Here is a 26,067-nt window from a genome sequence, read left to right as displayed (position 1 = left end):
TATGCAAGTATACTGTGGGACAAAGTGTCAAAAGCCTTCCTAAAGCTGAGGTAACTGACATTCACTGTTCTTTCACCCACAAATACAGTTCTTTTAAGACAGAAGGCCATCGGGTTGGTGAGGCATGATTTACCATCGGTAAATCTATGCTGACTGTTCCCTGTCACCTTCTTCTCCTTCATTTACCCAGAAATGTGATTGGAGAGGAGTTGCTCCATGACATTCCCCTGATCAAAGCAAGTCTGAACAGCCTGTAATTCCCCAGGTTGTCCTTGTGGCCCTTTTTGAAGATGGATGCAACGTTTGCCTTTCTCCAGTCTCTGGGACCTCCCTGAGTCTCCACAGCTTTCAAAGATGATAGAGAGTGGCCTTGCTAGATAGCAGCCAGCTCTCTCAGCATCCTCAGCTGCAGCCCATCCAATCCTGTAGACTTGTGTTCTTGCCATTAATGCCTGACTCAACCCTCAGGCACTGCTGTATTCTTTTTCTCCTTGGGAGTCCTGACTTTGGGCATGATGGCCTGGGAGACCTCCTTGGTGGGGACTGAAGAAAAGGGATTGAGTTCCCCAGACTTATCTGCATCTGCTGTTACCAGATTCCCTGCCCCATTCAGCATGGGCCCATGTTTTCCTTGTTTATGCTTTTACTGTTAATGAAGCAATAGCAGGTCATCTTTGAGCCTTTGACATCCCTTGCAAATGTCAGTCCTACAGGAGTTTTGGCTTTGTTAACTGCTTCCCTGCTTCCCTGAACAATATTTTTAAATTCCTCCTTTTCAGCCTCTCCCTGCTTCCCTTTCCTGTGTGCTGCCTTTCTATCTGGAGCTCAGTTGTGAGTTCCCTGTTTAGCCACCCTGTCTCCTGAGACGTCTACTTGTTTTCCTGAGTATCAGTATGGGCCGTTATTGAGCTGGAGGATGCTGTCCTTAAAGACCTGCCAGCTTTCCTGAGCTCCTCTGTTCTTCAGAGCTGCCTCCCATGGGATCCCCCTACCAGTTCCCTCAGTAGGCCCAAGACTGATCCTCTGACATCCAGAGTCTGGACTCTGCTATTCTTATTCCTCACTCCCCTCTGGATCAGGAACTCCACTACCTTATGGCCACTGCAGGCAAGGCTGACACTGATTATGAATCACATCCTTGATCAGTTCTTCCTTGTTTTCAGGTTCCAGGTCCAAGAACGTGTCACCCTGGTTGACCTTTCTTGCTTCACTGTGCTAGGAAGTTGTCCTCCACAACCTGCAGAATCCTTCTGGACTGTTTGCACCCTACTATTTTGCCCTCCCAATGAATGTCAGGGAGATTCAAGTTCCCCCTATGAGAAAGAGTCTGTGATCCCCAGACTTCCTAAGGCTGTTTAAAAAATTTGCAGTTCTGTGACATCTCCACTTCCTCTTGTTTATGCCCCGGACTTTGTGTATTTGTGTAAATTTGGGCTGCAGAACCTCACCTGTGGCATCAGGGCTGAGCGCAGACTTGCCACACTGAAACCTGTTTCCAAGAGCCAAGGACACTGTGTATGCAAAGGCCCAACTTCAGAGCAAAGGTATGCTGGTGTAGATAGCAGATGGGAATGTAATGATGATATGAGGGGTCTACTAAGAAATCAAGCCCTGCAGCACCCAAGGCCAGAAAGAAACAGAGCTGTGCTGTGCAACTATGGCAGAAGAGGTGTTTGGTTTTGGGGTTTGAACAGCCTGCCATCCAGCCACCCTGTGGCTGCATCATTAGCACAGTCCCTGTTCATAGCACTGGGAATCAGAAAAGGTTTAGGGAGAGGAGAGCTGGCATGGTTTGAGTGTAAGCATATGTGTGGAGACCTTGGTGTGATGTGCCTTCCATCTTGGCAGCATGCTTGGTTGTAAATGGGATGGACTTTGCCTAAAGGCAGTGGTGGGAATCCATTGTTTGGGAACAGGTGGGAAATCTGAGATGCCCTGGGCTGTTTTCTCAAAAATTTCTCTGAAAGGGCATGGTTTTCTTCTAGGTCCCGTGCTGTGTCTGCTAGAAACATGGTGGTTGTTCTGGAGAGCCCATGCATCTGACATGGCCCTGCAGGCCTATTGTCATTGCATTAAATCAAGTGTCTGCACTGAATTACATAAGCTATTTGCAATGTCTGGATTTGTATAGGTCTGAGCTTCTTAGTGAGTAGAGCTCTAGGGGTCATAGTAGGCATCGAGCATCATTTCAAATGGCCAAGGAGATTCTCCACCTGGTCCCCAGCTCATGCTCCGGAAGGTTGTGGGTCTCATAGTTGTTCCATTAGAGCAAGCAGACACTTGCACATGTCTTGGACCAACTCTGGCACCTCAGATGTCAGAAGGTGTTTGTGTGTGTATAGTGGACTCCCTCCTTCCATCTCAATTACAGTGAGAGCTTAGACAAGGAGCTCGCATGCAGAAATCCATTTTGTGCACACTAAAACCTGGGCAAGGAAATCCCACCTCCTATGAGTTTGTGGAGTGCATGGGAGGGAACTGAATCCCATTCCATCCCAGGGACTTCTCAGGGGGCATTAGAGGTATTGATTAACTCCTCTGAATCAAGGGGGAATTTGAAGGGGAGGGGGAATTTGGAAAATTCCCTGTCATCCACTCTTCCTCTGAGCAAGTCCCCTGTGTCTCCTGTCCCACCCAGTAGAGCCTCTGCCCTCAAGGCCAAGGGGTCCAGGGCATGAGACCCTCTTTGGCAGCCTGGGTTCCAGCAGAGGAGAGGGGCATCTCTCCTGCAACATGCCCATTTCCCACTGCACAGCAAAGGGGCTGAGACTGACTGCCATCTGGGAAGTGGTGTGCATAGCTCGTAAGGTTAAAGCTTTCCTGAGTGCCATTTTGTCTCTTTCTCCTTGCTTTCCCTTTGGTAGCAGGGTCACAGTATTGCTCCTTGTTTTTTTACTTCTCTGTGCTGATCTGGTTCTGCTCTTGCTCTCTCTGCTCTTAAGGTGTGGGGTGGAGCTGCAGTTAAGGAATAGATTCCCACTTCCACTACAGTGTCTGAATAAAAAGTGCAGATGATAAACTGATGTGAGGACAGGGTCCATCTCAGTGGAACAGAGACATGTAGAAAAGGTCAGGTCACCCCCTGCCTTCACTTCACTGTTTCTCTCACTTGCTAGAGTGGGAGCTGCTGGGACTGATTGAGATACAGATACCTCTGTTCAGGAGGGCAAGGTGGCAGGAGATGAATCCCTCACAAGGATCTTCTCTTTCCAAGACAGCTGGCATGAGTGCTGCATTTGTTTCTAACAAAGATAAAAGAGAATATTCCCCCTGGTTCAATGGACCAAATTCCCTTCATTCAGTTCACGGCACCCATTCCCAGGTGTCCCTACAAATTACACAGGACAGTCTGACACCTCCATTTACACACCCCAGTAGAGCAGGACTGACTCCTCTGGAGCCCACAGACAGAGTTCCCTGCTCTGCATGGCACACTCAGCCAGGACAAACAGGAGGTCAGAAAAGGGAGCTGAACAAGACAAAAGAGAGAGGCAATATGGGGGGACTATGATGTGGGGAATGGGATTTGCTCAGAGAAGCCTGTCCTAACTTGTCAATTCCTTTTCCTCTTTGGACAGTGCCCCAGACTGAGAGGGAACAAATGTCCAAAAGCAGCTCCCTCAATGAGTTCCTCCTCCTGGCGTTCACAGACACGGGGGAGCTGCAGCTCTTGCACTTCTCGCTCTTCCTGCGCATCTACCTGGCTGCCTTCTTGGGCAACAGCCTGATCATCACAGCCATAGCCTACGACCACCGCCTCCACACTCCCGTGTACTTCTTCCTCATCAGTCTCTCCCTCCTTGACCTTGGCTCCATCGCCACCACTGTCCCCAAATCCATGGCCAATTCCCTGTGGGACATCAGGGCCATTTCCTACTCAGGATGTGCTGTCCAAGTCTTTTTGTTTGGCTTTTTCATTTCTGCAGAGTATTCTCTTCTCACAGTCATGGCCTACGACTATTATATTGCCATCTGCAAATTGTTGCACTACAGCACACTCATGAGCATAAGAGCTTGTGCCAAAATGGAAGCAGCTGCCCAGGGCAGTAATTTTCCAAATGCGATGCTGCACACTGCTAATACATTTTCAGTAACATTCTGCCAAGGCAATGCTCTGGGCGAGTTCTTCTGTGAAGTTTCCCAGATCCTCAAGCTCTCCTGTTCAGACTCCTATCTCAGGGAAGTTGGGGTTCTGGTGATTAGTGTCTGTTTAGCCTTTGGGTGTTTCATTTTCACTGTGCTGTCCTACGTGCAGATATTTACTGCTGTGCTGAGGAGCCCCTCTGCACAGGGCTGGCACAAAGCCTTTTCCATGTGCCTCCCTCACTTGGCCTCCCTGTTCATCAGCTCTGTCATGTTTGCCTACCTGAAGCTCCCTGCTTTCTCTTCCCCAGCTCTGGATATGGTGCTGGCCATTCTGTACTCAGTGGTGCTTCCAACAGTGAACCCTCTCATCTACAGCATGAGGAACAAGGAACTCAAGGATGCACTGAAAAAATGATTTAACTGGTACTAGCTCAGCAGCAGTAAGCTACCCATTCCTCTTCACAAGTGATTTGTAATTTTCATGGATAACTCTTGTGCTTTGGCCGTTCTCTCTGTGATAATGGTGTTTGTGCAGAAATGTTTGAATTCATCCCACTTCTCCAGAGGTGTGAACCCTGTCTTTCTGATCCAGAGGCCTTCTGTAAACGTGTCTAGCAGTTTCATAGCTGGCCTCTCTGTAATAAAAGGGGATTTCCTCAGTGCAATACTTGAAGTTTGGGCTCTTCTTCCAAAACTGGAGCCAAGAATGCACTCAAGGACTTTCACCATGAAAGGACTAGTTGCTTTTCTGGGGAGCTACATGGGCTCAAGGTGATGAGCCCATGGACTAATGTTTTAGGGAATGAGGGCTGGATGCAGCCATGGGTTACCAGTGCTCCCGACAGTGGTGAATGGTCAAGCGATATCTGCCTGGGACTGTCTCCCATATGACATGGCTGGTAGCAATTGCCCACAGTGGAGACCTTGCAGGCAGAGGAAAGGGAGCCTGCAGATATTGGTTCATGGCACCTTCAATGAAAACCCATGGTCTGGATCTGGCGACACACCTGAACACAGCCTGAGCCATTTGAAATGCCCTGCAATTGCTCAGAGCATCATCCACAGTCACAGACCCTTTGGTAGGGGGTTGTCAGGTGCAATGCTGCCATCCAGCTGGGTCCACTTCCCACTCTGACCACCATGGCCACTGTGGAGTCACTTCAGGGCCCTGGGGCACCACAGCCTGCTTGCTCTGCAGAGCAACACCAGCAGCTTGGGGCCCCGCGGAGAGCACAGGGGAGGGTCCAGAAATGGCTGGGCAGGCCAGCACTGATGCACTCATCTGGGGAAAGGTTCTCCAGGGAGCAGGGACATCCCTGGAGGAGAGGAAAGGAGCAATTTTGTGTTTGAAAGGTGAAGTATATGAGAAAAAGAAATCTGTTTCTCTATATGTCAACTAAGGGCAGGCTACTGTGTCTCTGGGGCAGCAGGAGCTGCCAGAGGAGCCCCAGGGCAGGAACTCTTGTGTTGTCCTGGAAAGAGGAGATGGCACAGGGGCTGCAGGCAGTCTGGGGGTAGGAGGCTCCTAGACACAAGAACAAGGGAAACAGAGTGTCACTGTCCCCTGTCTCCTTGTGCCACTGGGGCCAGTTCCAGCTTGGAGGTTGATGGGGCAGCTGACACACACCCCTGCCTCCCGGGGCTGCCATACCCACAAGATGGTCGGGCTGTGGTGTGAGTGCCCAGAGCTCTGCAGCACCCTGCAACAGGCACTGCTGCAGAGCCACCCCTAGCCTGGGGTACTCTGCTGGATAGGTGGGGGAGAGGGCAGGGGAGGTGGGGAGAGCCAAGGAGGGGCTAGGCTGGGCTTGAAAGGGCCCAGAAGAAAGCACCAATGTTAGCTAAGCTGTCTGAACAGGCAGGGTGAGGACACACACTGGTGGGTTTGTGGTGCAGAGCCAGGTCTCATGGAGAGGAACCAAGACATGCCAGGCTCAGAAGAGAGGAGGCCGGTCTGTGCTCTTAGTTGCATGGACCAACTGGGGAGGTGTCCCTGAGGGTTTCAGGTTTATGGGTGTATTTTATTGTGTGGCCAGCTCCGTCCTGCTGTGCTCAGTACCTGTATTGAGGGCAATGACCAGCCCCGCACAGCTTCTCTCCTGGCCGAGACCCTGGCAGACCCCAGAGGATGGCTGTGCACTAACCCCCTCATGGGACATGGCTGGAGCTGGGCTTGGGCTGTGCGCTGTGGAAGACTGCCAAAGCAGGAGGGTTGCGGGGGACAAGGTACCGAGGGCTGTTGTGGGGACCATGCCAGGGGGATGTTTCCCCACACCTGAACACCCTGCCCTGTGTAGAGTCTGCATAGTGATGCCATGGGGCTGTGTGAGGGGCAACAGGTCTCGATGGGCACAAGGACAGGGCACAAATGGGAGCCAGGATGCTCCTCACTGCTACACTGCAAAAGAGAAACTCCCGGGAGAGCTCTCCCAGCCCTGCCCCACAAGCTCTTCTCACTGGTCCAGCCATGGCCGAGCAGAAGTCAACGACCAAGAGGTCCCTCAGGCAAGCTGTGCCAGCCTCAGGGAGCTGATCCTGAGCACCTTCTCGTATGTCCCTGTCCTGCTGGGAGGGTGGCATGGGCACTAGGGAAGAGGCCTGTTTCTGCCTGGGGTCAGCACAGGACTTTTGCACATGAGGTGAATGTGACAGCCTCTGCACTGCAGAAACACTGGCTACGACCCCTTTATGCAGCCACCCCCCCCACTGCCCCCTTGCCCCTGCCAACCTGCCGCCACCCCTGTGCTGCCCCATCTCCCATCCCCTCTCCCCACAGAATCACAGAACGGTTGAGGTTGGAAGGGACCGCTGGAGATCAACTAGTCCAACACCCATGCTCAAGCAGGGCCACCTAGAGCACATTGTACAGTATCGCATCCGGGGTGGGGGGGGGGGTTGAATATCTCCAAGGATGGAGACTCCACAACCTCTCTGGTAACCTGTTACAGTGCTCAGTCACCCTCACAGTAAAGAAATTTTTCCTGATATTCAGACAGAACTTCCTGTGTTTCAGTTTGTGCCCGTTGCCTCTTGTCCTATCACTGGGCACCACTGAAAAGAGTCTGGTCCCATCCTCTCGACATCCTCCTGTAAGATACTTGTATACATTGGTAAGCTCCCCTCTCAGCCTTCTCTTCTCTAGGCTAAACAGGCCCAGCTCTCTCAGCCTTTCCTCATAAGAGAGATGCTCCAGTCCCCTAAGCATCTTTGTAGCCCTCCACTGGACTCTCTCTAGCAGTTCCATGTCTCTCTTGTACTGGGGAGCCCAAAATTGGACACAGTACTCCAGATGTAGCCTCAGCAGGGCTGAGTAGAGGGAAAGGATCACCTCCCTTGACCTGCTGGCAACACTCTTCCTCATGCACCCCAGCATACCATTGGCCTTCTTGGCCACAAGGGCACATTGCTGCCTCATGCTTAACTTGGTGTCCACCAGCACTCCCAGGTCCTTCTCCACACGGCTGCTTTCAGGCAGGTCAACCCCCAACCTGTACTGGTGCATGGGGTTAGTCCTCCCCAGGTGCAGGACCCTGCACTTGCCTTTCTTGAACTTCATGAGGTTCCTCTCTGCCCATCTTTCCAGCCTGTCCAGGTCTCTCTGAATGGCAGCACAGCCTTCTGGGGTATTGGCCACTCCTCCCAGTTTTGTGTTGTCGGCAAACTTGATGACGGTGCACTCTGTCCTTTCATCCAGGTCACTGATGAAGAAGCTGAACAAGACTGGACCCAGTCCTGACCCCTGGGGGACACCGCTAGCTACAGACTGCCAACCAGACTCTGCGCCACTGAGCACAACCCTCTGAGCTCTGCCATTCAGCCAGTTCTCAATCCACCTCCCTGTCCGCTCATCTATCCCGCACTTCCTGAGCTTGCCTATGAGGATGTTATGGGAGACAGTGTCAAAAGCCTTGCTGAAGTCTAGGTAGACAACATCCACTGCTCTCCCCTCATCTCCCCAGCCAGTCATTCCATCAGAGAAGGCCCTCAGATTGGTTAAGCATGATTTCCCCTTGGTGAAGCCATGCTGACTACTCCTGATCGCCTTCTTATCCTTCACATGCTTAGAGATGACATTGAGGATGAGCTGTTCCATCACTTTTCCAGGAATCGAGGTGAGGCTGACTGGCCTGTAGTTCCCTTAACCCTTAACACCTTCCCCTAACTTTTCCCCCAACAGTGACCTAATCCCTAGCTCTTATGCCTAGCCTTATTATGTAAGCCCCAAACTTTGGCCCTAATCCAGTCCTCTAACCCCAAACTCTAAAACATACTTTAGGTGATTACCAGAAACCATAAGCCAAACCCCAGCCCTTCCTGAAGCCTCACCCCACTCTGTAACCACTGAAGCCATACCTTCATCTGACCTCCTGCCAGAGCACAGCTCTGAAACCTCTGTGGATGTCAACACTGGAAGAGACACGCTTGCAACAGTGGCAAGTTCGAGTGCGCTTGTCAGGGTAGAAGTTGTCAAGTACTCAGGTGCCTCCATGTGCCTTTTGGGAGCTCGAGGCTTTCTCTTTCCCAATCCCAACCCTAGACTTTGCCAGTCAGCTGAGCCTACTCCAATAGCACCAGTCCCAAGCCAGGGGAAAAGGTGATCCAAGGGGAGATATTTTGCCACCTAGAGTGTCTTTGCTGGCACACGTAGAGATCTGGGTTTTTCCAAAAGGCACTGAGAGGGTGCTGTAGGGGGGATCAGGGCTCACCTACTGCATATTTGGTGTTGTATGGAGCACTAAGTGCCTTTCCACAGTACGATGCAGCCATGTTGCTCGTATCCCAGTATATCCCTCTTCCCCAGTGCAAGTTACAGCCCTAATTTGTGTCCCAATTTTGCCAGGGCTTAGCTCAGGTTCACAGCCAATCTGTCTGCATGTACTGTGGCCTCTCCACAGCTCCACATCACCTCACTGAACATCGGGATGGAGCAGCCCAGTGACAGAGTGGTTTCCCATTGCCTTCTCCTGCAGACATGCTACTGAGGGATGGACAGATGGAGGTGGTGGGATGTTATCCGAGGAGCCCCCAAGGAAGCTCTCGCCCCCTACCAAGTCCTTCCCTCTCCATCAGCACTGAGCCCAACCTCTGCTGGAGCAAGAAAGAGCAAAATAATCATCGAAGCCCCCTGAAGTGCCCTCTGGAAAGTATAAGCTTGGTGGTATGGTAGAACAAGCTCTTTCAAAAAATACTTTGAAATGACTTTTGAAAATAATAACAACATTTTCATTTCCATGTACTTATTTAAATTGATGACTATTCACATATGTAATTGATGGTTATAGCATTTTCTTAACATTCATAGAGGAATATTAAGATCAATATTAAGATCATTGTTAAGACAATGTCACTTTGCCCCAAATTCTGCTAAACACTGATGAAACTCCAGAAGGAAATGGGGGGGTCATGGGCTGCACGGGAGGGCAGATGAGGGGCCCCAAAGGGAGCAGACCCTGACCAGAGGACTGGGGGCACAGGAGGCCCCCGCGGCCCAGCCAGGTGCCAGCTCCCAGGGTGCCAGTGCTCAGCTGTGGGGCACAGCAGTGCAACAAAGGTCCCTGGCACCCAGCCCCATAGGGATGGCTTCCCATCCACTGCCAGCCCCAGTGACCATGCACCCTCCTGCCTGCTGGGGGCATAAAGCCAGCTGCACTCAGGGCTGGGGAGTCTTCCCACATCCCCCCGAAACCCTCATGGTGCCTTGCTGCAGCTCAGGTGGCTGTTGGGACTGGGCAGGGAGGAGGCAGTAGAGACCAGGTCCTGCCGTGGGATCCTGCTACTTCCTCCCCACCCCAGTCCCAGGAGACATTGGAAGAGGGACCTGGCAGTGTTTGATGGGTTCCCAGGTTACACAGAGCTCTCTGCCCAGGGCCTCCCCAGCAGCATCACTCAGCTCCCCATGGAGAACATCATACACTTTTAATTTATATATTTATTATTATATACTTGTGCTAATGCAGACTAACAGTATATAGCTTACAGTGTAGTTTAGTCTGTCAGACAGCTACTATACGATTTACACAGAACTGTATCTATTATAAATATGCATTTAGTATATTCCAGGATTGAGACCCTATTGCCTTATGAACCTTTTGCCTTATAGCCCTTCTGCACTGCATCTTGGCTCTCCCCTCTGCCATAGCCTAGATTTCCTTTTTCTCTCTAGTGACCCAAGTGGCAACTGTGGATTGCAGTGGGGGATGACTGCTGGCTATGCACTGTCTTCCTGGTGGTCCCTGAAGACTCAAAATCCAACACCGCCCATCTTTTGAGGCTAAAGACAATGACACATTGGAGGTTACAACAGTTGTTTCTGACTTAAATTCCTGGGTTTGCCAAAAGAAGGATCAAGTAGGGCTGCAGGCCCTTTGTTTTGGTGGCAGCAAAAAGCTTAGGTCCCTGTTAGTGTCTTTACAGGGAAGTTATTCTCCCAAGAGAGCATTTCCAACCAGGACACTCCTCAGAACAAGCCTCATAGGAGTCCATTTGTGCTGAATTGCAGCAGAAGTAGAAGCTGGTGCTGCACAGGAAGGGCTGGAGCTCAACACCTGCCCTGTCTGCTTTGCCAGGTGTCAGAACACACAAGACAGTACTGTCCTGTGCATCAATCTGTCTTTGGGTGCCATCCCAGCACTTTCCAGTATTTTACACAGGAGATTGAGCCCCCTGTTCCCAGACTGCTAAAACTCTGAGCAGCATTATAAAAGTCCATTTGCAGCTGCTTTAATCAAATAATCTGTTTTCTCCCTCTGGCTGTGTTCAGTGCTCTATGCTAGGGGAAGGGACTGGTGAAGTTGGTGGTGGCTGGTGCACTCTCCTGCCTGTGTTACCGGTGCATGCCAGCCCAATGTACGGGGAGTGCCCATGGCTGAGCTTTCTGCTGGCAGGAGCCGTCCCTCCAGCGCTCCTCTCCACCACTGCTCCCTCCCGAGGGGACCCTTTTGCCAGCAGTGGTGGGGAGCGGGGTGCAGGGTGCCCCCCCCCCCAGAGCCATGCAGGCTTTGGTGCACCTCCTTGCCGTGGTCTGACAAAGGTCAGCAGTACAGTGATGTGGGCTCCTGATGCAGGCTGGCTCAGGGTTCACTGTGTCCTGCAGTCACATGTGCTGGGATCAGCATTGGGGAAGGAGCCCAGAGTGATCCCTGCACATCCCTCTGAGGCCCACTGCCACCACGCAGGCGGCAGCACGACCTTGGCACTAGGGCCTGGTGGAGCATGGCCCAGGCTACCATGTGACATGGCCCTTGGGAGAAGGAGCAGCCTGGAGCATGCCAGCGCCGGGCCTGTCTTGCAACCCCTAACCACAGGTTGCATAAGGGCAAGTCCCTGCCCTGGCTGTGGGTGCTGAGCAGGAGCCCTGCATCGCCCCTCACTTCCAACCCTGGTCTGTCCCTGTCCTGTGAGCAGTGTTGGGGGTCAGCTGGGCTTGGGGAAAAGGCAGAAGTGGCTGGGAGGCTGTTGCAGCCCCATGTATGCCTGATGGCTGCTGTATGCAGGCTCTCACTTTCTTAGCTTCCTTGGTCTGACAGTGGCCTCTCACTTTCCTCATTTTTTCCCCCTGCTTCAGGGCAGCAGTCCATTGTCCTGACAGGAGCCCAAAGGAGGGAGGCTGCAAAACCCTAGGAGGACAACAGACACCTTGGCTGTGGGACTCCCTGCATCAGAGCTGAGTTGGCTGGCACATGGGACTGAATACCATGCCAGCAGCACAGTCTCTGTGGCATTTTTACAGGAGCATAATGTGGGAGCAGCATGTCCAGGCCCCAGCTGTGAAGGCAGCTTGTTCTTTGGGGAAGGAGTGCATGTACCACATGCCTGCCCCAAGCCTGGTCTGAAGGTGGGTTCAGAGTGAGGCAAAGGGGAAAGGGAGGAAAAGGGTGAGTCTGGTTGGCAGGGCCGTAAGAGAAGGAAAGTTGATTTCCTTCTCTGCCTGGGCCATGGCTGCTGTGATTAAGCTTTTCTGGTGCAGGAGCTGAACCTGACATCGTGCTCCCCCCAGGAGCCCAGGACCTGCACCTAGCAGCAGAGCCCCACCAAAGCCCCTCCTGCCAAGGTCCATGGCGTCAGCTGTGTGCTTAGGTGATACCTGGCCACCGAAGCCACTGTTCACCATGTCCTGCTCTGTCCAGCGATCTGATGTGGCCCTCTTGGCCCCCTTCAGAGCCTGAAAAAGGAAAAGAGGCATTTGCAGGGAGAGGGATGAAGCCAGCTCTCGGTGTGGGGAAGGGGGTGGCAAGTAGCAGCATCACCCCACTTCTGAGCGGGCTCCCATCTGTCATCAGCCCCTTTTCTAGGGGGGAGAAGGGAGGACAGAGGAGAGGCATCCCACCTCTCTGCTGAAAGTTCAACTATAGCATCTGTCTCTTCCCTTGGCTCAAGACCAAGTTGGAAGGTTTCTTTTTTCCCCTGGAGCTTTTCATTGACAGCAGTGTCTTCCCTGGGGCAGGGAGCAGCCTGGCAGGTGGCAGGGAGCTGTCCCCAGAACTGCCACCATCGCTCCTGGCTGATGGATCCGGTCCAGCTCTCCATAAGCCAGTCTCCCTGCTGTCAGCACACAGGGAGTCCTGTGTCCCACCTGCCTCCTCCCAGCATGGCAGCAATTTCCCCATGGGCACTGCCAGTGGCTACTGTTGGTGCCTGGCACCCAGCAGAACTCACAGGAGGGGCTGCTTGGGCACCGGTGCCAAAGGTGCCACAGAGCCATTAGGATCCCCCCTGGCCTGTTCCTCCATCCAAGACCCTGGGTATCAAACACATCTAGGGGCAAAGGTGGAGTCGGGAGTGTTGTGCTGAAGGGAGTCCCTTTCTCAGTTCACAGCCTGTTTCCTCCAGAACTGCAGTCACCCAAATGCATCTGCCACATCCTGAGCCACCCTCTGCCTTGTACTGTCTCTTGGTTATTAAGGTCTTGAGGGGCCTCAGCCCAGATTTTCGCTAGGGATGCTCAAAGGCTCCTTCCTGAAAGACCTCCCTGTCCCTGTCCAGGATCAGTGCACAGACTCCCTCCTGAGAAACTTGAACAGGCACTGCCCCATCCTTGCCTGTCCCATCCCACTGGCTGGGCCAGCTGTCAAGGAGCTCTGGACACTGGAGAGCATTTTGTGCCTTGAACACACTGACACAGGCTTCTAGACACTGGTGCAGATGCTAGGTCTGAGCCCCATGAGGCTGGCAGTGTGGTGGGACCGGCTGTGCCTGGCTTGGGGGCTGCTCACTGAGATATTTCGGGAAAGGGGCCCTGGTCAGCCTGCTGGTTTGAACTGGTGGCTTGCTGCTTTTCCCTTGCCCAGAGAAATACAATCTGATAATGGATCACCTTTGAAGAATAAAATGCAAACTTGGTGTGCTTCAAATGGAGTTCAGTGGACTTTCCACCTACCATATTGACCTCAAAGTAATGGGGTAGTAAAAAGACAGAATGGACAGAAAACAACAACAGCTACACAAGAGTGACTCTTCTCTTGTAGAATAATTCTAAGTGATCCCATTTGTGGGAAGTCGTAAGTCAGCTAAATAAGTAACACACCCTTGTGGGAAGTCCCATAGATAAGGTGTTTTGTCAGTAGCTGCATGAATTCATGTTAAAGCAGAAGTGAAACTCTCAAAGTCCTGGAGATAAGGTTGTGGTTATAATCCAACTCAGGGATCAATCTGTGTGACTCTGCTGTTTAATAAGGAACGAAGCATGGGATGCTGCAAATGCTAAAGGGAATAAGTTAACTATAAGTGAAGGCTGGATTATGTCCCAGACCTAGGTGTCTTCTCTTGCAGGAAAATGTGGTGTTACCTTCTCACCATGGGAACACTGATAACTGCAACAGACACCTGAAACCTGTTTCTAGCAGGTTCTGCCTTTCCACATTACCCATGGGACAAGTCAGCTATTGAAGTTACAAGCCATTTTTAAAACTGCAGTTACAGGAGGAATACCATCTGTAATAGCATGAGGTCAAGGACTGATAATAGGCAATAACGTTACACTAACCCTAAGATCTAAAGTAAGTCTAAATGTAACTATATGTAATAACACACTGGATGGGAAGCTGCACATGATTTTGGCAATAGAGTGAAATGGGTACTACAGACCTGTAAGGCAAAATTTGCTGTTGTAATGTGATACACGTTTTTGACCAAATCACCATGCAGGCTTACTTGCTTAGCTTCTCCTATGACTGAACAAATGATGGCTTATTTTTGCACCATTTATTACATCAGTAACACTTGGAGTAACCTTCCATCAATTAGACAGCTTTCTCAAACAATCCACAAAGGTTACTCAACACCTGCCTGAAACTGGAAAACACTTAGAAGAAATAAAAGACAATATATGATAATAATGAACTGATTCATCTAGCTAAAGTGGAAACCAACCTTACTAAGCATCATTGATATGGTATCCTTAAGGTTGGTCACCAAAAGCTACCAGTGTATTGTGGTTGATGTTACATCCTGTGCTCTTACTGTTAATGATCACTGTCTTGTTATTTGTCGTAACCTCTGCTGTCTTAAAAATTGAATAGTACATATGAATGAAATACTAAGTTAAATCACATCCTAAACTATTGTAAATTACTGGTTTCCCAACACAGAGTATAAAAACTGAACAACTAACAAAAGAACTTTGAAGAGAGCAATGGACTTGAGGTGTTTTAAACCCATGTATTCCTTCCTGGCAATTGAGGATGCCCAACGTCATGATGGTGAGCATGTTATAAAGACCAGTAATAGGAATCACATTTGTACTGTGACTCAACCTTATATTACAATTGCTATATTCTGCTAAGCGTAACTTAGACATGCATTGTGATTTCAGTATTTTGCTGTATCACTCTGCTAAATCCAAATCCTGTGTAATGTCAAATATCATCAAAAATGTAAATTTGCAATTAGACATAACACTCTCCATGCATGGAATATCTATGAGAACCTGGTCAGAGAGTATTGGACTCTGACACCCTGGTATTTGTGTAAGCCCTGAGGTCTGTTGTACCTTGGTGACAGCACTGCTGTGTCTACAGTCACATTCCTGTGACTACAGGCAGGAACAAGCAGTGCAACCCCCTGTATCAGAGCTGACCTCCCTGAGCACCACCGTAATGAAAGGGGCGGTCCTCAGTGCAATGCCAGGAGGCTGGACTCCTCTTCCAAAGTTGGTGTCAAGAATATACCCAATAAATGGCACCCTAAGTGGGCCTCTTGCTTTTCTGGGGTTGTCCACAGGTTTGGGGGGATGAGCTCAAAGCCCAGTACAAGAACAGCCAGCCAGGCCAGCACTCAGGTGGGGAAAGGCTCTGCGGGGAGCAGGGACATCCAAGGGAAGAGCAGGGGTGCGTGTGTGTGCAGGGGAGGAATAGAAGGAGAAAACCTTTCCTGTATGAACCAGGTCGGGGCAGGCATCTCTGTCACTAGGGCAGCAGGATCTGCCTGAGGAGCCCTGGGGCCAGAACTCTGGTGCTGTCCTGGGCAGGGGCTGGGACTGTGGTGTGAGTGCCCAGAGCTCTGCAGCACCCTGCAGTGGACACTGCTGTGCGGCCACCCCAGACTGGGCTACTCTGCTGGGCTGAGCTGGGGAGAGGGTGGGAGAGGCGAGGAGAGCCCAGTAAGGGACTGGCTGGGCTGGAGAGGCCCAGGAGAGGAAAATGCTGTCATTCAGCTACTGTGTGTGAATGGGCAGTGTGGGAGCACTCACCAGTGTGCTTGCAGGGCAAATGCAGGTCTCCTAGGAAAGGCACCAGGACATGGAGGGTGCAGAGGAGAAGAGTCCAGGTTGTTCCTTGTGTTGCATGGACACACTGGAGAAGCTGTGCCAGGGTCATCATCCCAGACCAGCCCCTCACATCGCCCCTTTCCAATGCTGGCTGCTCATCCCAGCTGTGGGGTGGTACATGGCCAGCTTTGTCCTCCTGCTGGTCACCATATCCTGACAGAGAAGAAAAGGCCAGCCTTGCATGGCCTGTCTTGTGCACCCAGACCCTTGCAGATCTGGGAGCATGGCTGTCTGCTGAGCTCCTCATGGGGCACAGTCCTGGCTGGGTGGGGCCTGAGTGCTCAGACCCCCCAGCCTCTGCTAGGATGCTGGTGGAACTTGAAGGCCTCAAGCAGAGCTTACCCAGGAAAGCAGTGATGCTGGGAGCAGGGAGAAGAGCAGGAAAATTAGGGTGAAGACTCCTGACCTCAGCTGCAAGGCTTGGGCACTGGATGGCTGATGCGTTTGTGGCTGGCTAGGCAGCAGATTCAGAGTGGATGCCAGCTCGAGTGTAGGAGCAGCAGGATTTTCATGGGCTTCTAGTGCAGCTGTGACTGTGGTGAAGGCAAGTGGGTAGACCAGGCACATGCAACTGCAAAGGCTGGGGGTGGAAAAGGCAGTGTGGGGCTGGAGAAGAGAGTCCCCAGGCAATGCTGGACTCTCCTTTGGCTGACAGGAGAGGAGCACAGGGCAGAGTAGACGAGGCAGATGGACTCTCTCAGGGTGCATGAGCGCATTTTTCAAAGCCCCAGGCTGAGCCACGGACCTTTGGATCTTCCCCTGACACTCTCCCAGCCAAGCTTGTTCTGCCCTGCCCTAGGAGCTCTTGTCCCTATGCCAGTCGTACTGGAGCAGAGGCTGAGGAGCTGGAGGTGCCTCAGACCAAGCTGTGCCAGCCCTGGGGAGCTGGCCCTGAGCACAGGGCAGGCTGAGCCCTTCCTCGCGTGCCCATCCTGCTGGGAAGGCAGCACGGGGATGGAGAAACAGCCTGTTCCTTGCTGGGGGTGGTGTGGGACCTTTTGCGAGGGAGGCAAAGGCCACAGTCACCCTACTGCAACAGCAGCTTTCCTGGTGGCTCAGGTTCTCCTCCAGTAGGGTGGACATCTGTCATCAGCACTGTCACCTGTAGGAAAGCCCTGACAGGCAGGCATTTCAGAGATCATTCACCATCGCTGCTGGCACTGGTCACTGAGAAATGAGCCCTGGATGCAGCCTGTGGTCCCTAACAGATCACACTGGGACTCTGAACTCATTCCCTGGAGCCCACAAGCAGAACAGCAAATCCTTCTGTGGTACAATCCCTTGGGCATAATTTTAACCCCAGCTTCTGAAGAAAGGCCAAACTTCAGGCATGTCACAGAGGAGATCCCTTTTTATTATAGGAATGTTATTCTGGAGGCCAGGTCTGGCATAAGAGTGCCCATTGCCTTGTCCTGCCTGAACTTACAGGACACATGCACATGGAAACACAACCCTACTACTACCAGGTTATGAGAACTACTGGGCCATATACCCAGAACAGAGCACAGGACAGCATGGAAATGAAGAAAACAACTCTAAAAAGAAAAATTTCTGCTGCTATTGATGGACATGTCTTGGGAAAGCTGCAACAACCACACGAAGGCTGCAGTGAGGAAATGCCTGCTGTGGCAGTGGGGGGATGGTCCTGGCAGGACCTGACAGGGTCTGCCCCCACAAGCTGCTGCCTGACTCCCCTCCCCTCTCCTTCTCCTCCACTTGTAGTTTTGGAGCACTGGAGAGGGAAGGGACCAGCCCAAGGTAACAACCGGCTTCCACCCTCACAGGAGAGCAGTGTGAGATAAAACCTTGATGATAGCCAGGGATGCTGGGCTCTCCTAATGGACATGGGAGCCATGGTTTCAATCCATTTTTATTCATCTGAGCCTGGCTCTGTCCCCTGAGCTTCCTTGGTGTCAGTGCAAAAGAGACACTGCAAATGGAAACTCTCCTCATCGCAATGAAGGCATCTGAGTGAGCTCAGAGTAGCAGGCTCTGAGGTTCCCCCACCTCTGCTGTTGAACAGGGAAGCCTGGCTTCTGGCTTCAACAAGGTCTCTTGGTCAGATTCAAGTGAGAGATTCCTGAGGACAAGTGGCATGAACCAAACCTTTTTTTCCTTTTTACAAGAATGCAACAGAGGAAAGTAAAAAAAGAAAGAAATGAACAACACATAGCCTTGAGGTCAAATGCCCTGTGAATGATGAGTGGATGCACATGGAATAGTTATTGGGGCTGACATTGTACCCATTGAACTAGTTTCCTCAGTGCCTCCTTGAGCTCCTTGTTCCGCAAGCTGTAGATGAGGGGGTTCACTGCTGGAGGCACCACCGAGTACAGAACGGCTAGCGCCAGATCCAGAACTGGGGAGGAAATGGAGGGGGGCTTCAGGTAGGCAAATGTGAGAGTGCTGACAAACAGGGAGACGACAGCCAGGTGAGGGAGGCACATGGAAAAAGCTTTGTGCCGGCCCTGCTCAGAGGGGATCCTCAGTTCAGCTGTGAAGATCTGCACATAGGACAGCACAATGAAAATGAAACACCCAAAGAATAAACAAAGACTAACCACAACAACCCCGACTTCCCTGAGGTAGGAGCTTGAGCAGGAGAGCTTGAGGATCTGGGCGATTTCACAGAAGAACTGCTCTAGGACATTGCCTTGGCAGAGTGATAGTGAAAATGTGTTAGCAGTTTGCAGGACAGCATAGAGAAAACCACTTCCCCAGTCAGCTGCTGCCATTTTGACACAAGCTCTAGTGCCCATGAGGGTCTCATAGTGCAGGGGTTTGCAGATGGCAACAAAGCGGTCATACGCCATGACAGTGAGAAGAAAATATTCTGCTGATAGCAAGAAGAGAAGCAGAAAGACCTGGGCAGCACATTCTGAGTAGGAAATGGCCCTTGTGTCCCACAGGGAATTGGCCATGGATTTGGGGACAGTGACAGAGATGGAGCCAAGGTCAAGGAGGGAGAGGTTGAGGAGGAAGAAGTACATTGGGGTGTGGAGTCGGTGGTCGCAGGCTACAGCTGTGATAATGAGCCCGTTGCCCAGGAGAGCAGCAAGGTAGATGCCAAGAAATAGCGAGAAGTGCAAGAGCTGCAGCTCCTGTGTGTCCATGAGCACCAGGAGGAGGAACTCGTTGAAGGAGCTCCTGTTGTACATTTGCTTGCCCTGGGCACAGAGGGCTGTCCAAGGAGGAAAAGACAGTGACAGTTAGGAGAGACTTTTCCAGAAAAAAAAAAAGTTCCAGTTCTCATACAATCCCCCATTTTGAATTCCCCATATTGCATCTCTCTTTGCTGATAGGATCTTTGTGCAGCTCCTTTGCTTGAGCTCCACTTTGCACTGGCTGAGTGTGCTGTGAGGAGCAGGGGCCTCTGCCCATGGGCTGCAGAGCAGTCAGTCCGGCTGTGCAGTGGTGGGAAGGAGGGAATGGAGTTGACTAGCTCTGACATACAGAATTTCTGTCAGGTCAAATCCACTCCTTATGTGGAAGGCCTTTTCAGCATCTTCACCACCAGTTCTAAAGGATGAGGTTTCAAGGAACAGAGTTTTAGGGATTTTTTAACATTGTTTTTTTTTTTCTTTTAGATGTCCTTGTTACCCCTGGGGAGTGTTCCTCAAAGGTAGGAATCTTTGGCATTTCTACTGAGTCTTGAGAGGAAAGGATTCACTCTCACTTGGTGCAGAGTGAGGACAGCTAGTCTGTCTATTAGCCTTGGTGCCAGCTCTCCTGTGCTTGCACTGCTTTGAGCTGGAGGATGATCACACTCCTACGTTGCCCTAAAAAGAAACTGGCCATTGCTGAGAGCAGTCCAGTTTCAAAGTACAGAACTTGAAACTTCTCTCTCATTCTTAGAGTGCCAGAGGGAGGTCTCCACACTCCCCTTCTAGCCAAGGACACACAGGGCTCTTTTCAGCTGCCCATATACAATCTCCCACCACCGTTTCCATAGTCTTAGCATCTCTGCACCTTTTTCATGGGTCTCTCAGATAGCACAGAGATGCTATGAGACAGTGGTGTCCTGGAGGGCAGCTCGCAGCCTTGCAGGACACAACAGGGAAACAGTCAAAGGACTGTTAGGGCTGAAGATGAGCTCTCCTTGAGGCAGAGTCTGCTCATTTTCCAAGTCCATGGACTACATTTCCTGGAGCCCCACAGGTTAGAAGGGGGCTGGGGCAAACTCGCTCCCATTCAGACCCCTCTGTTGCACAACTTGCAGTGTCAATGTCTGAACTGCAGCTGAAATCCCCCAACCTCAGGGAACCCAAGAGCAGAACAGGAGCAGCATGGACAGGAGAGGAAATAAAGAGCAACACCATGATCCTGCTGCCAAGGGAGGCAAGGAGAGAGGCAGATGGGCACTCAGGAAAGCCTTCACCTTACCCAGCTGGGCATGCCACCTCACAGATGATGACATTGCAGGACAGTCGCACTCAGCCCCTTTGTTGGGCAGCATGAAAAGGGCCCATGGCAGGAGATATACCCCTCTCCTCTGCCACAGGTATAGCTGCAGAGGAGGTGGTGCATGCCCTGGACTCCATGGCTGTCAGGGCAGAGGCTCTGCTGGGTGCGAAAAGAGACACAGGGGGCTTGCTCAGAGGAAAGTGTCTGCAGCAGACCATGACTTACCCAAATTCATCCTCCAAGGACAATTCTCTTAGCAGTTCCCTCTCATTCCATGCCCATCTCTGCTGCCTGGAGCTGTCCCTGAAGGGAGCTGATTCTCTGTCCCAACATCTTTTCCTGGTCAGTGCTCACAGACCCCATCCTGCCCTCTCTGTGCCCAGTTCTGCCCTAGAGAAACCTCCTGGGTGAGGGCACTGTCCAGGGGCATCTCTGTGCTTGCAGATCCTAAGGAGCAGGTCCTATAAACCCTGATGAGGCCACAAAGGTGATGTTGGTGCTGTCTGTAGGCTGAGGTGCAGAGCCTGTGCAGACCAGTGTGCACACCCTGGCAGCCATTCCCTGGAGAAGGGAGCCGTGATGCCCTGTCCTTCTGATGGTGTGGCAGGAAATTTCTGCTCTAAAGCACCAGCTGCTCTATGCAAGAGCAACTGGGAGAGTCATCCTGACAGAACCTTTCAGGCATGGGATGTGCTAGCTTCGAAAGACCCCCTCTTGGAACCTCAGCTACATTGTTGTGCTGCCAGGGACTTACTGTGTTAAGAGCTATGAAGCTTTCTCCTGCAATGAACTCTCCTCTGTTGTCCCGCCCCGAACTGACTTTAACATCTCTCTCATTTGTATCATCTTGTCTTGGCACCCACAGGCAGTGTCTGGAGCCCTGCTGCACTTGCCCAGAGCTGTCTCTCTGCAGCACCTGCCCAGGTGCTGTGAGCTGCCTTGGTCCCAGGAGCCTGACCCAGCTCAGGAGCAGAGGCCCAGCCAAAGCTGTGGCTTTCTTTGTCCCTTGTGTACCCTTGAGATGTCCCTGGAACAGCAGTGCTGACAGCTCCTGAAAGGCAGCAGGGTCACCCCAGCATACCTACTTTGAAGTAGACAAAAATAATCACCTATGTTGCCTCTTGAAGCTCAGAGAGACTGATTACAGCAGTGCATTTTCTTCTATCAGTGTATGGGTGCCTAAGATAAATATGATCTTGTCCCATTATTAGAGAGGACATCTAAACATCCACAGAGTTTCCTTTTCCCCTGCTTAGGGCAGAGATCCAGGTAAATCAGTCTAGATGTCTAATCCTGGCCCGAAGTGGAAGACTATTTAGCTCACTCTCATGCACACCACAAAACTAAACAAAGTGTAAATTCTCTTGTCGAAGTGTAGGTGTGAAAAAAATAAAAGTGTCTGCATGCAAATATCTCATCTAAGCTTCCACTACCATCAGTGGAGAGGACAGGAGTCAGTTGTTCACCCAGAAACCACTGGAGACATCTAAGGTGCCAGAGGAGGTCCAAGATGTGCTAGTCCCAGCAAGCTCTGATGGAGCACTGCTGAGGCACCCACATTGTTGTGGAGCATCAGCAGGGGCTCGCAGGGAGATTCCCTTTGCCCCCAGCATGACAACAGGTGCCCACATTTTGGACAGCTAAGCCTGTCCCTAGCCAGTAAGTTCACAGCTATCCTGCTGACCAAACAGCAGTGTGTACCATTGGGAGAGGCAGGTCCTTCTCTCAGCTCCATCAACTGCATTTACTCTTTCACCTTTCAGTATGAGGTTTCAACTCAGACACTGCAGACACACAACATAATTCAGTGCAACTACTCAATTTAATAGTCTGAAAGTAGGTCTTCGCAACCATGTCACGTGCCTGGTGTGTCCAGCACAACTGCATGTGGCTGGCAGGGCCAGCAGAGGACTTACAGGAACACCATGCCCTTTGGGATAGTGCTGGACAGACACCCCAGGGATCTCACACGGCTTCAGGGCCTTGGGCCGACAACTGGTTCCCACCACTGCATGTAGGCAAGATCCATCCCATCTGCATCTAGGGCCACTACAGGCATGAGATGCACATCACCCCAGAGTGTGTGGTTGTGAGTATTTGTTTTTGGAGATTCAAAATTTGGGGGACTAAGAGTCTTTTTGGGGGGGGTGGCAGAGTTTTTTTAATGCATGTTTCTATGCTTTGTTTAAGCAGGGATTTGGGGTTGGTGTGAACTGCATTTTGTGTGTGTGTGTGGTTTTTTTTATGTGGTGTCACATTCCACCTCCAAAAAGGGGGGGGGGGGGGAGTGACTCAGATTCGCAAATCCCCTTCGGTGTGGACTAAGGCGCGATAACACTCGAGGTCCTTACACAAGCATCAACTTTAATGGAACAAATATCCTGCAAACATTGGCCCTCTCACAATTATATTTAAACCAAAGTAGGCTTTGCATTACTTAACAACTTTGAGAGAAAGAGATAGGGAGATCACCAGTCCTGGATCCAGCGTCAGACCTGCCCACGGGGGTGTTTGGTGTACAGTGCCCACCCAGGGCTCGTATGTGCCCCTATTTATTGCCCCAGTTCTTGGACTTCCAGAACCTTATCTCACCCCAGTTCCAGGAGTGGTTGAGACACTAATCAAGGGAAGTGACACCAGGCCCCTCCCCGTGACTTTTGGGAACTTTCTCCTGTTTCAGGAACCCTCTTTTGGGGCGTTGTTTGGGCTCACAGTACAGTTACTTGGTTCTCGTCCCTTACACGAGGGTTGGGAGATTCTGTGGGGAGGACTGGTATTTTTTGAGTTGAGTATTTCTTTGGTGGGCTTTTGCCTTTTTCTTTTGGCCTTTTGGAGATTGTTTTGCAGGCTAGTCTTTGGACTTTTTCTGTAGGTATTTTGTTTGCCATTTTCCTCAATTTTCAGTCTGCTTTGCATTTTCCACCAAATTTTGCACTTTCCACCATTTTCTGCCATTTTCCTCCATTTTTTGCATTTCTGCTTTTTTTTGTGGTTCTTGCACTTCTTGCGTTTTCCACCTTTTCTGCATTTTCTGCATTTTTGTTTTCTGCCATTTCATAATTTTTTAGTATTTTCTGCTATTTTCTGTAATTTTTCCTTTCTTCCACATTCTGCTGTTTTCCGCCATTTTTGTGATTTTTTTTCCTTATTTGCACTTTCCAATCTTTTTTTTGTATTCTACCACTTCTGGCTTTTTCTTAATTTTTCTCTGGACTTTAATTTTCTGATTTTTTTTCATAGTTTATGTCATTTTCTGAAAATTCCTGTCATTTTTACTTTTCTGCCATTATTGCATTTTAAGGATTTATAAGGATTTTCAGTTTCTTTTTTTTTTTTCATTTTCAACCATTTTTCACTATTCTTGCATTTCCATTATGGTAAGCATTTTCACTTTTATACTTTTTACAATTTTATACCTTTTTTGTTTTTTTTCACTTTGTTTTGTTTTCCATTGTTTTCTCAAGTTTTTGAATTTTCTCCTGTTTTTTCAGTTAACACCATTTTCCAAAGTTTTTTTCATTTTCTGCCTTTTGGGGATTTTCCACTGTTTTCCAAAGTCTACCACTCTTTTCTGTTGTTTGCCACCACTCTGTGCATTCTCTGACATTTTCTAACCCTAATTTTCTGCATTTCTTGCTTTTTTCACAATTTACTGCTGTTTGCTTATTTTATGATATTTAAAGTGTGTTCTGTTTTCCATTTTGTTGGCATTCTCCATCATTTTCCACACCATTTCTGTAGGTTTAAGTGTTTTTCTTTTAGTTCCTTTTTTGCATAGCACACCTTTCATTTCATGATCTGCTAGTTATTTGCTTTCTGCTGTTTTCTGCTGTTTTTTGCATTTTCTGATTTTTTTCCCTTGTTTGCATTTTCTGTGTTTTGTGTTTTCATATTTTTATGACATTATCTGACTTGCCTGTGTTTTCTGTTCTTTTCCACTGTTCACTGCTGTTCTCCATTATTATCCACCATTTTTGTCATTTCTGCTGTCTTTTGCCTTTTCCATCTTTTTTCCTTTTTTACCTTTTTCGTATGTTCTCCACCTTTTTCAATACTTTTCACTCTTTGCTGCTGTTTTCTGCTGCTTTTTGCATTATGCACAGTTTTCAAGCATTTTTTTTTTTTTTTGCATTTTCTGACATTCTCCACAATTTTTCTTTTTTCATTCTCCACAGTTTTTTACTGGTTTTGGCCATTTTTTCCCCTTTTCAGAAATTTCCCCCATTTCTGTGTTTCCTGATATTTCAAGTGTTTTCAGTTTTCCCTTTTATTAATTTTCTGCCATTTTCCACAGTTTTCTGCATTTCTTACACTTTCTGACATTTCTTGCATTGTCTGCCATTGCAACTGCATGCAGTTCTTTTTTTCTGCCTTTTTCATGTTATCTGCCTTTTCTCGCTTTTTCCACCTTCTTCAGTTTTTACCACCATTTTCCTTTGTTTTTTGGTTTTTCGGGTGTTTCTTCACTTTCTCACATTTTCAGCTTTTTTTTTTAATTTCTCACTTTTTGTGTTTGCTGGTGTTGGTTTTCCAACATTTCCTGCTATTTTTATAATTTTAAGTGGTTTCTGTCCCCTTCTACCGTTTTCCATCACTTTCTGCATTTTGTGCCATCTGTCTTTTTCAGCTATTCTGTGTGTTTTCTGCCCTTTTTTGTGCTTTCTCAACCATTTTTCCCCTTTCCACTCTTTTCCGCTTGCTTTTGCGTTCTTTCCGGCTTTGGGGACTTTCCACCATTTTCTGTCAGGTTTTGATGTTTTTGGCATTTTCCACCATTGCTTGTGTATTCTGAAGTTTTCTGACTTTTTCTGTCATGTGCGACCATTTTTTGCATTTTTGCCTTTTTTTTTCATTTTCCAGCATGTTCATTGTTATTTAGATTTTCTGCATTTTTCCATCTTGTGGGGGGGGGTCTATTTATTTTTCTGTTTTTTTTTTTGCATTTCCCAGCTTTTTTGCATTATCCACTATATTAGAGTGCTTCCAGTTTTCCATCAATTTTTGTGTTTTCTGCTGTTTTCCACTGCTTTATGGACATTATGGCTTTTTTCGTGTGCATTTTTCCTATTTTTTCTTGCCATTTTTTGCCATTTATTGCGTCAACCAGTTTTTTTTCTTTCTTTTTCCAATCTTTGTATGCATACACTGCCGTTTTCTGCCTTTAATTGACTATATCGCTTTTTCACCCTTTTTTTGTTTTCCCTGCTTTCCATCATTTTCTGCCATTTTCTGTTTCCAACCTTCTTCATGGTTTTCACATCTTTTACTCTTTTTTTTGCATTTTTTAAGACTTTTTTTTTTACAAGGTTGTCTTTTTGGCAGGCGGGGGAATGGTCCACTATTATGTACATTTTCTGCTGTTTCCCACTGCTGTTTATGCCATTTTGTGCTATTTCTGTATTTTTTTACCATTTTTGCATTTTTCTCCACTTTTTGAGTTTTACGCTGTTTTCCATTCTTTTCATATTTTCTGACTTTTTTGCATTATTCCATCAATTTTTGGCATTTTCCAATATTTTCTACCTTTCTGCTGTTTTCCATCATTTCCTGCATTTTTTTTATTTTCCTGTTTTCTGCTGTTCTTTGTTTTATGCTATTTCCCACCTTTTTTGCATTTTTCTGGTATTTTCCATCATTTTCCATTGTTTTCCAACATCTTCGGCTTTTTATGTCCTTCATTGTTCTCCATTCTCCACCATTTTCTGAAGTCTTTTTTTTTTCTGCTGATTTCTTCTACTTTTTTGCATTTCCCACCAATTTCTGTGTTCTGCTTTTTTTCCCACATTTTCTACATTTTCTGCTATTATTCTCAT

The 26,067-nt window shown here is 49.3% G+C and overlaps 1 protein-coding gene across 1 annotated transcript; it reads right to left on the bottom strand.

Moving 5' to 3' along the window:
• Window positions 1-8,929: 8,929 nt before the first annotated feature.
• On the bottom strand, window positions 8,930-19,067 carry LOC106494083 (olfactory receptor 14A16-like). The gene is made up of 2 exons (XM_067317338.1): window positions 18,094-19,067; window positions 8,930-8,971 (listed from the first exon to the last, which is right to left on the bottom strand). The coding sequence occupies exons 1-2, from the start codon at window positions 19,006-19,008 to the stop codon at window positions 8,930-8,932; spliced, it is 957 nt and encodes a 318-aa protein (XP_067173439.1). The 5' UTR covers window positions 19,009-19,067.
• Window positions 19,068-26,067: the final 7,000 nt, after the last annotated feature.

The sequence above is a fragment of the Apteryx mantelli genome, unplaced genomic scaffold (assembly GCF_036417845.1).
Source record: "Apteryx mantelli isolate bAptMan1 unplaced genomic scaffold, bAptMan1.hap1 HAP1_SCAFFOLD_39, whole genome shotgun sequence".
Classification (NCBI taxonomy): Eukaryota; Metazoa; Chordata; class Aves; order Apterygiformes; family Apterygidae; genus Apteryx; species Apteryx mantelli.
Note: the sequence above shows the minus strand (reverse complement) of the source record. Positions and strands in the feature narration are given on the sequence as shown.